This window comes from Sphaeramia orbicularis, chromosome 15 (assembly GCF_902148855.1).
Source record: "Sphaeramia orbicularis chromosome 15, fSphaOr1.1, whole genome shotgun sequence".
Classification (NCBI taxonomy): Eukaryota; Metazoa; Chordata; class Actinopteri; order Kurtiformes; family Apogonidae; genus Sphaeramia; species Sphaeramia orbicularis.
This window is the reverse complement of record NC_043971.1, coordinates 33,325,836-33,340,834: the sequence shown is the minus strand read 5'-3', so window position 1 is coordinate 33,340,834 and position 14,999 is coordinate 33,325,836. Positions and strand designations below refer to the sequence as shown.

General features: G+C 35.5%; 1 protein-coding gene across 2 annotated transcripts in view; it reads left to right on the top strand.

Annotated features, from left to right (window-relative positions):
• The window catches only part of LOC115433704 (S-adenosylmethionine synthase-like), a 29,235-nt gene extending 18,726 nt beyond the window's left edge, over positions 1-10,509 (top strand). The window contains exons 8-10 of one of the 2 annotated variants that reach the window (XM_030155166.1): positions 5,124-5,306; positions 6,980-7,113; positions 9,109-10,509. In XM_030155166.1, the coding sequence (XP_030011026.1) occupies positions 5,124-5,306; positions 6,980-7,113; positions 9,109-9,211 (420 nt within the window). In that variant the 3' untranslated portion in view covers positions 9,212-10,509. The remainder of the gene's footprint in view (positions 1-5,123; positions 5,307-6,979; positions 7,114-9,108) is intronic. The other variant, XM_030155164.1, reaches the window with a different exon arrangement.
• The last annotated feature ends 4,490 nt before the right edge of the window (positions 10,510-14,999 follow it).

Below are 14,999 nucleotides of genomic sequence, written 5' to 3'. Positions count from 1 at the left end.
TAATTCAACAAATAGTTTTGTTGCTACAGACATGTGAAATTTTGTCATTTCTAAGTAAATGAGGGAAAAAAAATTTTTAAATTCATCTCAAATTTAAACTTTGATCTATTTTTCCCAAAATGTAATGAGATCTATTCTGGGTCACTGGCAATCTATAAACCAAATCTGGTATGAATTCAACCAAGAGTTTTGCTGCTAGAGTGTTAACAAACAAACAAACTAACAAACGGAACCAAAAACAATACCCCTTGCTTCCCTTCGGGGGGGTGGGGTAATTAAAGTCTCCACTGTTTAAGATAGAGGCGATGATAAAAGTGAAATGGGAAAGAGAATTTGACATAGAAATTGATGATATAGATTGGCTAAACGTGGAAATTACATCATACAACTACTAGCTCTTGGACATGGAAGGAATTTGCCTGGAAAAACCTTATAAGATTTTTTATTACACCCAAGTTTAAAAGTAAACAGTTACAGAGGCCTCAGGAATGTTGGAGAGAATGCAGGGAGATAGATGTTGACCATTCTCATGTGTTTTGGAAATGTTTAAAGCTTTTGGAATATTGAGAAATGATCTACAATGTCCTATGTCAAGTATTACTATACACAATTCCAAAGAAACCTGAAATTCTTTATTTATGCAACTTTGGTGATGGCACTATATGTGAATACGATAAATATTTGGTAAAGGTGATGTTGATAGCTGCAAAAAAATGTATAACTAGGAATTGGGGGAAGATGAACGTGCCATCAAAGGATCAATGGATAAATATGATCGAGGACATATTTCTAATGGAAAAACTAACACACAGATTGAGACTACAAGAACCACAAATGAACAAAAAGTGGAAAAAATGGACATTATATAAGCAAAATAATTGATAAGACTGTGCTACGCAGACTTATTCATGTTGTTGTGTTTTCTTTTTGTTGTTGTTCTTTTAAAACTAATAAAATATAAGTTACAAAAAAAAGATAGAAGCGATGATACTGTACAGCACCTATGGATGCTAGTAAAATCATTTTAAACAGGTATATAAATAAGTAAATAAAAGTTGAACAAAAAACAAAGACAACCACGCTTATAAAAAACATTCCTGCTTTTGACATTTATCTATATAATGTTTTGTGATACTGTACCAATTCTCAAAAACACTACTGATTTCTAAATAGTAGTTAACATACAAAGTTCAGTCAGAATTTGTGTTAAAAAAAACAACAGCTACTAGATAATTGCAATAATACAAATGCAAATTCCACCGCTTGGGTTGTATATAAAAGTAACCTTAAAAAATGGTATTAATAAAACAATTTGTATATATAGTATAGCACTTATCAACTAAATAAACTAAATATAACAAAAAGGGTGAAAAATAACACAAATAAATATATATATATTCATATGAAATGGGGAAAACAATGTGGTAAAAGTCAGTTTGAGGCTTGGATTGAACAGACGCCACTGTCTCAGCCGCTGTATTTCCTCGGCTCCAAACCCTCAGGCTCTTATTTCAGAGGCTCTGTCCCCCATAGTCTTCATCCCAGCGTCTGGAACAGATAAAATGCCCCGGCCAGAGGATCTCTGAGTGCAAACAGGGTCGTATGGGGATAAAAGATCCTAGATATGCTGAGGACTCGGACTACTTAGTGTTTAATAAGTAATTAAAAGAACCTCTCCATTCTGCAGTATACTGGAAGCCTGTGGAAAGAGTCTGTTACTGTTGAGCAGAGTTTTGGTGCCATTCTATACATTTTCCATCGACTCCTGTAAAAATCTCATCCACTAATTCTTTGTCAATGTGATCAAATTAGCCAAAATAGTTTCTGTATCTGTACTGCAATATATTGGGTTGTAACTCGTGCATCGTATTACATATTGTATTCTTGCCAATGCACAGTCCTATGCACAACACTGAGTGAAATATTATCATTTTTACAATTACTGTATGTCAGAATTGAATAAGTGATTCATTTTGTTTATTGATCAGCATCAGACAAACTCTTGCTTCAGCATTTTTGATTGAAAGAAAATTAGGCAAAATTTGTTCCTGTGTCAAAGGTGTCTGTTTATATTTTCAAAGCTATGTAAAGAAACAACATATATTTAATTTTAATATATAAAAAATTAAAAAAAAAAAATTAGTAAACTTTCTGTGCAAAATATAAACTGAAAAGTGCCCTCTTTCACTGATAAGAAAAATAAATAAATTGGTTATTTATTAATAAACAAACCTTTCATCAACACAAAATTATTACTTAGCTACTCAAATAAATTCATTTTGAATAATATAAAATAGAAATGTTCTTAAAATGTTACCAAAGCTTAAACAAGATGATAAAACTATTATATTAATGTATTTATTGTGTTTTATATTTCAGCATTAATTGTCATTATTATTATTTATTTTGTATTTGGTACATTATGACTTATTTGATGTATTTTAACAAGGCGACACGGTGGTGCAGTGGTTAGCACTTGTGCCTCACAGCAAGAAGGTCCTGGGTTTGATTCCAACACCAGTCGACGGGGGTGGGACCTTTCTGTGTGGAGTTTGCATGTTCTCCCCGTGTCTGCGTGGGTTCTCCGGGTACTCCGGCTTCCTCCCACCATCCAAAGACATGCACTAATAGGTTAATTGGTTAATCTAAATTGCCCATAGGTGTGAATGTGAGAGTGATTGTTTGTCTCTATATGTTCAGCCCTGCAATGAACTGGCGACTTGTCCAGGGTGTACCCCGCCTTCGCCCCTATGTAGCTGGGATAGGCTCCAAGTGACCCCTGTGACCCTAGTGAGGATAAAGCGGGTTCAGAAAATGAATGAATGAATGAATGAATGATGTATTTAAAAATAAAAAATAAAATTCAAGTACCCCCTGGGCTTCTTCCAAGTACCCCTGGGGTTACACGTACCCCACTTTGGGAACCCCTGCTCTATACCAACATGTGTCAGAGCAGATATGAGAATAGGGCCATCATTAAGTATGCAGATGACTCTGTTATTATCAGCTTACTCCAAGAGAGTGAAACCAGTCATGGCCCAGTTATTGATGACTTTGTACAGCGGTAGGAGGAGTCCGACCTTCAGCTGAACATATCTAAAACCAAAGGTATGGTTACTGGTTTTAGAAAACAACAAGACAGACACGGAGTCACTTTAATTAAAGGTCAAAAAATACAGCAAGTGCAATCATATAAATACCTTGGGACCATAATTGAGGAAAAATGTAACTTTGATGTAAACTGCAAATCTGTCTCCAAAAAGGGCCATCAGTGCCTTCACTGCCTCAGGAAACTTGCCCACTTCCACATTGACCAAACAGTCTTGACTCTTTTATCGTTCTTTTATTGAGTCTGTTTTTCTTTTTGCTTGGTGGCATGGTTCGGTCAGACCTCAGTTACAGAGAAAAACTCACTGAACCGAATAGTGAGATGGTCCAGGTCCTGATTGGTGAGTCCCAGTCTTGTCCTGCCTCCCAGTACACTGAACAGGTACAGAGGATGGCTTTATCAGTTCTTAATAATGACTCCCATCCTCTGTGGCACTGGTTCTCAGTCTTTTTCTCTTGGACCCCCCTTTGGAAAACAAAAAATCTCCAGGCCCCCCTCAACCCCAACAACATTGTAACAGTAGTGAAATTCTAACTTTTATTGAAAGAAACTTTAATATTGTAACTATACTTTTTGCTTTTCCTTGAATAATTTTTTGTCCAATTTAAATATAACTTAGATTTTGCTTGAATAATACAAATAAACTCAACAAGACTGCACCCCGAGGCAATATTTTTTCCAAATAAAAATAGGAAATGCACAATTATCTTACAACTATGACAATAAAGTTACTTTTTTTAGAACAACAAACTAATTTTGGTAACAAAGATGAACATTTGAACAATATCAGTGGCTGTGTTAAGCCTGTTTACGTTGCACATCTCAGAACATTAAAGTGCAAACTGTACAAACTGTGCAGAAACAGAAACATTGCACATTTTTCCAGTCAAAGCTCAATAAGTAGTGACATTTTATTTTATTTTTTTTTTTATTTATTGTATTTCTTAGCTCTATTTATTATTGTGGCTTTTAAATTTTTTAATTTTAAGTTCCTATCCTGATGTTTATCCTGGACACATTTTTTATTTCCCTAAGGTTTTTTTTTTTTTTTTAAATTGTATTTTATCATTGATCTTTTTTATTTTATCTTTTTTTTTTTACTTATTTTGTGACTCATGCTTTATTGGTGAAAAGCGGAACACTGAGTACATTTTTGTCTTGACACTTGACGAAGTACCTGTCTGTTAGGTTCATTGTGTGCTTTATAATGGAATACCTAACAAATCTACCGACAGATATAAATAAAGTAACCTTGAACCTTAAACTCACTTCTAAAAGCCTTGTCTTGTGTAACAACAGATTTAATGGAAGGTTGTTGCACAGGGTGGCACAAGTTTTTTCTGTACAAATTAGAGCTGTGAGATTTGGTGATTCAGTCATTTTACAACTAGTACAGGTAGTACTGTGATTTGAGTCTACTTGCTTCAAACACAGAAAACAAAAGATAAAAAAAAAAAAAAAAAAAGCAACTTCTGTGTTCTACAAAGTATTAAATTCAATTCAACTGTATTTACAGAGCACATTTCATACACAAGGCAGACTCAATGTGCTTCATAACAGGTACACTACAAACAAAAAGTTAAGGATATTTCTTTTTTTTTTGTCATTGTTTTTTGTCATTTTTGCCATTTGTAAATAAAACTATGTCTGGTCATTAAGAAAATGTGTTTCAATTCACACACGAAAAAGTAAAAAGCGCTGTCCAAGAATCCCAACTAAAAAAAAAAAATGGCACAAAAATTAAAAATATCCTTAACTTTTTGTTTGTAGTGTATGTAACATCAAAACATAATTTAAAAAAAAAAAAGTGCTTCAGAGGTCCACCTGAAAACACGCTGGACCTGGATGTGCAGCCTTTTACAATTGTATAATCGTACATGCTGACACTCCAACTGTGATTTCTGTTGTGTGTTTTTTTATACTTCATGAAACATCCATTTCCGTTTATTTCCAGGGGTAGCTGACAGTCTGTGTGGTACACTTCCTGTTATTTAATCGTTTTTCTCCACCACAGGGCGATGCTGGTGTGACGGGGAGGAAGATCATCGTGGACACATATGGAGGTTGGGGTGCACACGGAGGCGGAGCTTTCTCTGGTAAAGACTTCTCCAAGGTTGACCGCTCTGCTGCGTACGCCGCCCGCTGGGTGGCCAAGTCTCTGGTCAAAGCCAAGCTGTGCAGGAGAGTCCTGGTCCAGGTCAGTGATGAAGTCCATCACAACCCCCATAAAACCAAAGTCAGACATGTTGTTTTTTTTATGGCTTGATCTTTATTGAGTTTTTCTTTTATATATAAAAAAAAGAATTTAAAAAAAGGACAAAATAATAGTAAAAAAAAAAAAATTAAGACCATACATGCTATACAGTTCCACACCTTATGCCAGTTATCAGTGCCAGTATACTGAAAACATGTGGACAATGTCTGACCAGACAAAACATAAATAATAATAATAAGGACGATGCCAATAATATACACATAGTGTGGTATATACATGGTTACAACAGTCATTACTTATCACTAATTCCAGTTTACATTCTTGAGCTGGAAACGTCATTGACCTGTGTAAGAGAAGTAGTGGGCCCATTTGTCATTGTAATCATCTACTCTATTTAACAGTCTGTAAGATAATCTTTCAAATGCTGCCAATTGACCAAGAGAGGTATACCACTGGGGGAAAGTTGGAGTCGATGGAGCCTTCCACTCCCTTACTAAGAGTTTTCTCCCCTGCATGATGGCAGTTTGTACCCATTGCACAGCAGAGGAGGGCAAAAAACTCAAAACAGAAGGATCCCCTAGCACACAGGTGTCAAACATGTGGTCTGGGGGCCAAATCCGGCCCGCCAAACGGTTCAATCCGGCCCCTGGGATGAATTTGTGAAATGCGAAAATTACACTGAAGATACTGATAAACAAGGATGTTAAAATCATTTTAGGTCAATTCAATCTAAAGTGGGTCAGACCAGTGAAATACTACCATAATAGCCTGCAAATAATGAAAACCATTTTTTTTCTCCTTTGTTTTAGTGTAAAAACAGTAAAATTACATAAATGTTTACATTTACAGGCTAGCCTTATACAAAAAATGTGAATAACCTGAACAAAAATGTCTTATGTATGTGGAACTTTAACAATATTCTGCCTGTTATTCAATGTTGTGTGTATTTGTAGATCCACTGTGATCTGTAAGTTGTGATGCACATGTATAAATGATAAAACTAAGGTGTAATATTGTTCGATTGCAATTGTTTTTTCTTAAGAACTTTCAGGTTGTTCATAGTACTAGTTCGGCCCCCTTCAGATCATATTAGGTTGCATGTGGCCCCTGAACTAAAATGAGTTTGACACCCCTGGCCTAGCACATAAAGCCTATTAGTAAAGGAAATGCCCTGACCAGCAACTTTCTCCACTACAGTGTGAACCGAAGACCAGTATTCCTGGATTTTGGGACATTCCCAGAGCATATGCAGAAGAGTGCCACTATCCTGCTGGCACTTCCAACAGGCATCAGTCCCCGCTAGCCCCACTTTCTGTAATCTGGAAGGTGTCCAGTATACTCGGTTTAAGATCTTAAATTGGACCAACCTTGATCGTAATTCTCGCGATAATTTTTTCATATTCTTAAGAATTCTACTCCACTCATCTTCTGAGAAGCTGACTTTTAAGTCAGTTTCCCATGTTCTTTTGAGAGACAGCATATTAAGCTCAGAGGCCGATAGTAACATTTTATAATAGACTGATGCCTCATGTCCACCTCCAAAAACATTTTTTATGCCCTCCAAAGTGTCACAGCTCGAGGGGGGGCTTTGTGTGTGAGTCAGACATGGTTAAAGCAGAAACATCTGAACTAATATATGTGAGTTCATCTTGCAGGTGTCGTATGCCATTGGAGTTGCCCACCCTCTCTCCATCTCCTTGTTCACCTATGGGTCCTCAAAGAAAACAGAGTCAGAGCTGCTGCAGATCGTCAACAAGAACTTCGACCTGCGACCAGGAGTCATTGTCAGGTAAATTATTTTATATTACTTGAGAATAACTGTTTTTTCTAACGCTCATTTTTTGCAGGTTTTTGTGGTTGTTTTTGTGTGCAAAGAGCTCCTGGTGAAATGTATTGTTCATTGTCTTTTTTTTATACAACCACTAGGGGGAGCCAAAGAGTAGCATCAACATATAATCACTTTATGATTTTAACCTTTTATACTTTTTTTTTTTTTTTTTTTTTACAAACTACTACAAACACAATAATAGTGTTATAATAATTTATTTAATTCAGTTTATAAATACTTTCAGGTAAAAGCTTGAGGTTAAACATCATCCAGGCTAAAGAAATGATCCAAACAGGAGGAAATGAGTGTGACAGCAGTTATGGAGTGATTGTGGTGACTCATACAGGTTCCCATTTAACTGCTTTTCTGAAGAGTTATTTACTAATAATGTCAGATAGCATTAAAAGCAGTAGGTAATAACTACTGCAGCTTGAAATTGAAACCAGTGCAGATGTATTTAAAGTGGAATACCGCTTACAGCCACTAGATGCTGGTTCATAAAAGGCCTGGCTTCTATAGACTCACATTTAACTGTCTAAAAATACCATCTCAATCTTTTTTTTTTTTTTTTGTCAAGGATTCATCTGAGTGTAATTATCTGTATTTGGAGTGTTGGGGTCAATCTATAAATTACTGCTCCATTTAAAAGATTTTAAGGCTAATGGAAGGGAAAACTCCTGGCTCTGTCAGCTTCTTATTTACAAACTGTGACTAAAATTTTTGACAAATGTTAAAATACTAATAGTAATTGGTTTTCGTCAAAAGTTTCCTGATTGATTTTCAGGTTTATGGAAATATTTTGTGACAGCATACAGAGTGAATCCAGCAAAATATAAATGTTAAGTTGTAATATGTAACTTTTCCACCTTATGTAACTAAAAACAACTAGACCTATGTTATATAGTAATGTCAACTTATATATTTAAATGAACAAACTCAGAGATTTCACATTTTATTCAATGTAAATTCAGTTAAATAAAACTTGAACTGGTTTGTAAAATGTCGAAATAAGAACTCCCATGATCCCATGCTACTTCAGTATATCACCTGCTAATATGGGTGCTTCTATGACACTGGGTTCATTTTGGTACCTGGCATTTTACCAGCTTTTTAGACCCAATAATAAAAGAGAAATTTAGACATATTTTCCCCCAGGACGTACCTAATGATGACCTCAGATAAATGCAAAAAAATTATACTCTTGCACTGAGACATCTCAAAATTAATGAATTTTTAATAAAATATTGGGGCCAAAAATAGGAACAAAATTAGGACATGAAAACTACCCAGGTGTCAGTGCATTTGATCTGGAAAACATGGCTTGAAATGGTCTTATATACCATTATAAATAAAGACACTGTGTTAAATTTGATGATCCTAGTGGTTTTTCTAATCCAGACATGCAGGTATTTCATAAATCTCAGTCTCATTCCAGGTTTCGTGTGTAACCCATTGTGTCCACATGCAGAACCTGCCCAGTTAAACACATATAAACTGCAAATGATTTTGCAACAGCGGCCATTTTTGTGACACACTCTGCCTTGCAGAATTAGTTTGATTCTCAAAATGTACCTATGAGAGAATAGAGATTGTTTATTGTTTATAAAGAGATATTCAGAAAAATAGTAGAGCATAATTTTCATGTCCTTTTGACCATGTTAAATGCAGATTTTTGTATTAAATATAATGTTAAATAATATAAACATGTGTTTTATCTGAAAAATAGTTTCAGTTTTGTCTCAGTAAATATTTATTTTTAAAATAGACCCAAAGTGCTTCCAAACTTGCTTCATAACATTCATCTACATCTGGTTTGAATTGTTAGCCCCCATGTCCTGTTTTTAGGGACCAGTTTCATAGAAGCACCCATATGTCTTTTGTATTTGTTTTGATTCAGATAAATTACATCCATACAATGTGTTGAAAATAACCCAACTTCCTGTGAATCCTCCCCAGGGAACTGAACCTGAAGAGGCCGATCTACCAGCAGACGGCCTCGTACGGTCACTTCGGCCGACCCGAGTTTACCTGGGAGATGCCAAAGAAACTCGTCTTCTAAATACTCCACCTGCTCGTCCTGATCCACCACGAGGCTTCTGTAAGCGAGTCAGGGTGTGTTTTTATAGGAAGAAATGAAGCCAAAGTTAGGGAAAAGTCAGCTTTTAGGAGGGGATAGTTTTATGCAAATGTGGCGGTCGGAATCGGACGTAAAATAACACGATCTCTGCCCTGCAAGCCCAACACCACAAGAGAAAGCGCAGCCAACATTTCCACCCACGTTCCTTTTCTTCAACAGTGTATTGGTCTTTGAGAACTAAATGTATGGGAACACAACAGTTAATACAACACTACAACCAAATGGATTTTGCCCCAAAGCTGTGAATGTACGACTTCAGAGCTCTCATTTGCAAAAAGGTGCTATAACAAAAGCAGATTTTTTTGTCTTTTTTTTTTTTTTTTTTTTATCAGTGATTATGTCATTTTTTAAAAAACAAATCTGCTCAACCAAAGGCTTTAGATGAAAACAATCTTATTTTACACATTTCATCTTGACAGAAAATGCCTTTTTTAAGTCTTACATTGTCACATGTTACAGTTTAACCACGTGTTAATATACGCCCATGTATCCGTCGTACATTCTGCCCTGCTTTGCTTTAGTGGCTTTTATTCAACAGCTCACCTGATGGTAGATTTGTACCTTTATGTCTTTTTTTTTTTTTTTTTTTTACCTACAGAGCTTTCTGCTGTGACTGAGTCTTAACTGTAACTCGACCTCTCACTTGATTGTGAGGCAATCTATTGTAATTAGTCTCGCTCGTAGCAGTGGATTTACTAAGCTGTGCATTGTTGAGACTTAGCATTTTGTGTCCAACAATTGCTGTGTTTTTCTAATTTTTATGCCTGTGCTGATGTAAGAGAAGCTGGCCACATATTTATATATCAGAGTATTTTTCTGCAGATCTTTCCTTTTCTAATATAAAATCTGATCCTCTGCTGAGACTACATGACAGCTTTTACACTGTTGATTTCTGCTCGTCTGCATGGGCCCAGAGGAGAGAGAACCAACAGTAACTTTGGCTTTTGCCGCTGCTTAATTACATACAAAGTATTTCACTGTTAACACTTAAGAAACCTGAAATGGTTTAATCCACACTCACTTTAAAACTACCATGACTATAACAAGTTTGGGACATTGGTGGGAACAAACCCCACTTTAATCTACATCCAACTTTGTTTTTTAAGAGAGGTATATTTCTGTTTAATGTGTTGATCTGTGTCCTTTCCTGTCAGATTGAAATGACAGCGTAAACGGACAATGTAAATAATTGTCAACAATAAAGAAAAGACAGAAATTGGCCTTGGCTGTTTTCACTTCATGTTTGTAAAACATTAGAGTATTTTAACAAAAATAAGTGATATCCACGATTTATTACCCCACCCCCCCAAGGGGAGGCAAGGGGTATTGTTTTTGGTTTGGTTTGTTTGTTAACACTTTAGCACCAAAACTATGGGTTAAATTCATACCAAATTGGGTTATAGATTGTCAGTGACCCATAATAGAGGTCATTACATTTTGGGAAAAATAGGTCAAAATTTCGATTTTTTTAATGAATTTTTAGAATCTTCTTCCCCTATTTATTTATAATGGGTGAAGTTTCACATGTCTCTAGCAGCAAAACTATTTGTTCAATTCATACCAAATTGGGGTTATAGATTGCCAAAGACCCAGAATAGATGTCATTACATTTTGGGAAAAGTACGTCAAAGTTAAAATTTTTTATGAATTTTTTAAATCTTTTTTTTTTTTCTCCCATTTACTTCTAATGGGCGACATTTCACATGTCTATAAAAACAGAAATTTAGTTTCAATTCACCTCAAACTTGGCACATATATAGAGGCAATTAACCCTCTGATGTATGAATTATGAGGACCTTAGTCAAGATTATTTTCCTGAGTGCTTTTATTACACTTTAGGCATAAAAAAAAAAAAAGTGATTGAAATTATTTTAATGAACCTATTTTTAATGGAAGTACAAAAATGCCCACTCAGCTGGACACCATGCATTTAATTTTTGAAGTAAAGAAACATGTATTTAAAATGCAATATCAGAAAGTGATATACTGTGTGAAAACTACAAAATAGTTTTTTTAATGCAGCTAATCTGGTGTTTTCTCACATTTTAGCATACTCTGATACTAGTTATTACTCCTTCATGGAGCTAATATGCAAAAAAACCATTTTTTTGTTTAAGAAAACTGTTAATTATAGTCTAATAACAACTAGCAATTGATTTACACTCAAACATTTTACTGAAGATCAGGTTTATCAAGAACAGCAAGTTACAGTAATGGTGTGAATTGCAGTGTATGAGATGATCCATGAGTGTCCAATGTGTTGGCTGATATGCAACTAAAACCACAAAATCCATGAATATGCAAGAGAACATCTGTAAAATAACTGTCCACGGCAGTGACCACTATGCATGAAAGGGTTAATATGCTGATGTCAGCACATGCATAGACATGATGACATCAGCTGGATCAATGCCAAAATAAACTACGGTACGTGTGAAGGGTGGTGTTTGTTGTGCCCGGCACCACTTGTTACATTCATTTGATCGTGTCTGTGTGATCATGGTTGCAATTTATAGCCAAAGTGAAGTGATCAGATGTGGGTTCATGTGGGTTAATATTAGATTTAACAAAAAAAAAAACATCAACATTCAGATTTTTGGGAAAACATATGCTTAGAAATGTTCATTCACAGGAAGTTTTGAGCACAACATTGGTTCTTCAGACTCCAAACAAAAGAAGTAAAACAGATCAAATAAAAGCAAATAAAATGGAAAAATAAAGAGCAGAGGTTTTTTTTATATACACTTTTATTTGTTGAACATTAAGGCATATAGATGTACAATCATATGACTTTTCATCAAAATAGAATTTACAACCTAAACGCTCTTTGGTTTTCATTATCAAAATAATACATAAGGCACATAGGGAGCATTTTGCATTTTAACAGAGTATACTGAACTGATTCTATGAGGTTTAAAAGTGCCTGTTAGTTAGTCAGAAGGCTTCCGTCACTGATTACAAAAGAAGTTAGCTTTCTTGGCAGATATTTAACCACAGTGACACGAGTAACGTAAGCGTTCTCACAAGCTAACTACACAGGAATGTTTATTTTTAAGCTTTACAGGATCTTGATTAACAAAAATAATCTATTATATCGTAGCTACTGTATCGTACAACCAGAGCGGCTGCAGCTACACTACACAAAACAAATATACACAATGGATCCTCAGCGTAAAAACAAAGTCCATTCGCACAGAGACGCCGGGAGGCCGAAGCAAACGGAGGTCGTTCTGCTTTGAAATGAACAATGCAGCTGGTGATGTAACTTATTTTCCTGAGTGCAAAGATCAGAGACGGACCAGTCGATGAGGAGAGAGAGCGATCTTAAAGACCGAAAAGGATTGTGGCCAAGCAGGCGACGCAAACCATGAAGTAAAATGAAACACCTCTAGTGCTTCATTAAAGCCAACATGTTGCTTGAGCAGCTTCAGATATGTAAAAAGCATCTTACAAGTACAAGTTGTTAGAACAATGCATATTATAAAAGTAGCATAATGTTTTATGTCAAACGATGGGTTTCAAAAAAAAACAAAAAAACCCTGTGAACTGAAGCCATACCTGGAGTAAAGGCAAATACAACCAGATTTTTTAGACGATAGATCAAGTAGTCAAGTAGAAACCAAAACAGACATCATTAACATCAGTAACGTGGTCAGCTCTTTCCACAGCGTATGCAGAATATTTCCAGTCTTTATGCATTCATCTATCAAACGTTACAGACTCTTTTGGAACTGGCATCATGAAACAGCTTAAAGTTTTTCTCAGCGACTAAGGAGATGGAGATTTTAGCACCCACTAGGGTTCTAACAGACTTTAAAGTAGCTGTAAGCAGGTTTAACTCCTCCTGTTTGCATCTGTAAGTGCAGTCAGGTGTATATTTAAAAAAAAAAAAAAAGAGAAAAGAAAAGAAAAAGGGAAAGGCAAAGAAAGGAACGGAAGGAAATAAATGGCATTAAAAACTGTTGTAATAAGAGGAGCTACGCTTGTTGATAAATATTGTACATCAGGGGTGTCAAACTCATTTTAGTTCAGGGGCCACATACAGTATGGCCAGATCAGCAAAATAAAAACAGTGAAAAAAGGTTACATTTAAGTAAAAGTTACATAATGAAAATGTTTATATCTAAAAAATTTCTTTAAAATTGTGAGCATGACCAACTTGAAATACCTTAGGAAAATGAAGAGCAATTTTAACAATATTCTGTCTCAGTTTATCATTTATACATGTACATTACAACTTACAGATCACAGTGGATCTACAAAGACACATTTAGTAACAGACAGAATATTGGTAAAATTGCATTTACTTCTCTTAAGACATTTCAGGTTGCTCATTTTGGTTCAGGTTCTTCACATTTTTTGTGAAGGGATAGTTTATAAATGTAAACATTTTCATGTAATTGTACCTTTTTACACTAAAACAAAGAGAAAACTTTGTCGTTGTCATTATTTATTGGTTATTATGATAATATTTTACTGGTCTGATTCACTTCAGATCAAACTGGTCTGTATGTGGAACCTGAACTAAAAGGATTCTGGTACCAATAACGGTTAATATCTTCAGTATAATTTTTGCATGTCGAGCTGAAATGGACCCTTTTGTTGGGCTGCATCTTTGACACCTGTGCTGTACATAATTAAAAAACATCCTTTTAAAACTACATCATTATTTTATAAACCATTTTACATATTGACATTAAAGCGGTAAGTGTGTAAAACGTGACAAGATGAAGAAATAATGATTCATCAATACTGTTAATTGAACCGATTTCAGAAGTTTCCCGTTTGCCCACTAGAGGGGGCCACAGTGATCATTTTTCAACTGTACAGCTCTTATTGTGGTTATATTTCTTTGAAACTCATTTAATGGATCTTTAAATCGAGAACAGGAGCACACATACATAACTGTACATACATAACTGTTCTGACACTGAACACACCATCAGTTACAGGTTATCTGTCTCCATCTTATTGCTGTATTTTTAATTCGTGTTATCAAATAGTCAAGAGAAAAGAAGCTGATAAGGCTGTTTGTGTTTTAGCACCAGTGCTACAGGTAAACTGATATTTGGCACATATTGTAACAGTAATGAGGAGACCAAACCAGTGCACAACTGTGTGGTCACATATACTCTGATCCATCTACCTAAACACATTCTATCCCGGGTCAGCGAAAGCAACATGGATCTAATTCTGTACGTCTCTCTGACTATAGCGATTAAAACCAGGACCTGTAAGTAAGCCCGGTGCGCAGTGCTCTTTGGCAGAATTCGACAGCAGCAAAGATAAGCAGAAATACTACATGAGGTTAAAGATCGAGAAAGAGGAGGAAAATTATACCAGCTGTTAAGAGAATATCAGCAATAGTCCCACTGGAGACATGCCTTAAAGATGCATTAAGCAATTTTTAAGACACACCTGTTATGCTGTAATAACACAAAAGTGACCGTACTATCAGTCTGTCCATTCACTGTTCATTTTGCTTTTCAAATGGAAAATGCAACCTGCAGCATTAACAGGCTGCCATCAGATACACACCCACTTATAAACCAATCCTTGTCAAGTATAGAGATGCACATGATGATGATGGACAGGCCCATGTCGAGTAGGTATGATGCAAAGTTGTTTAGTTCACCCCCAAACATTACACTGAAACTAAAACCAAACCAAATGTAACAGTACTGTTGATCTTAGATTGGAGTTTCTGGTG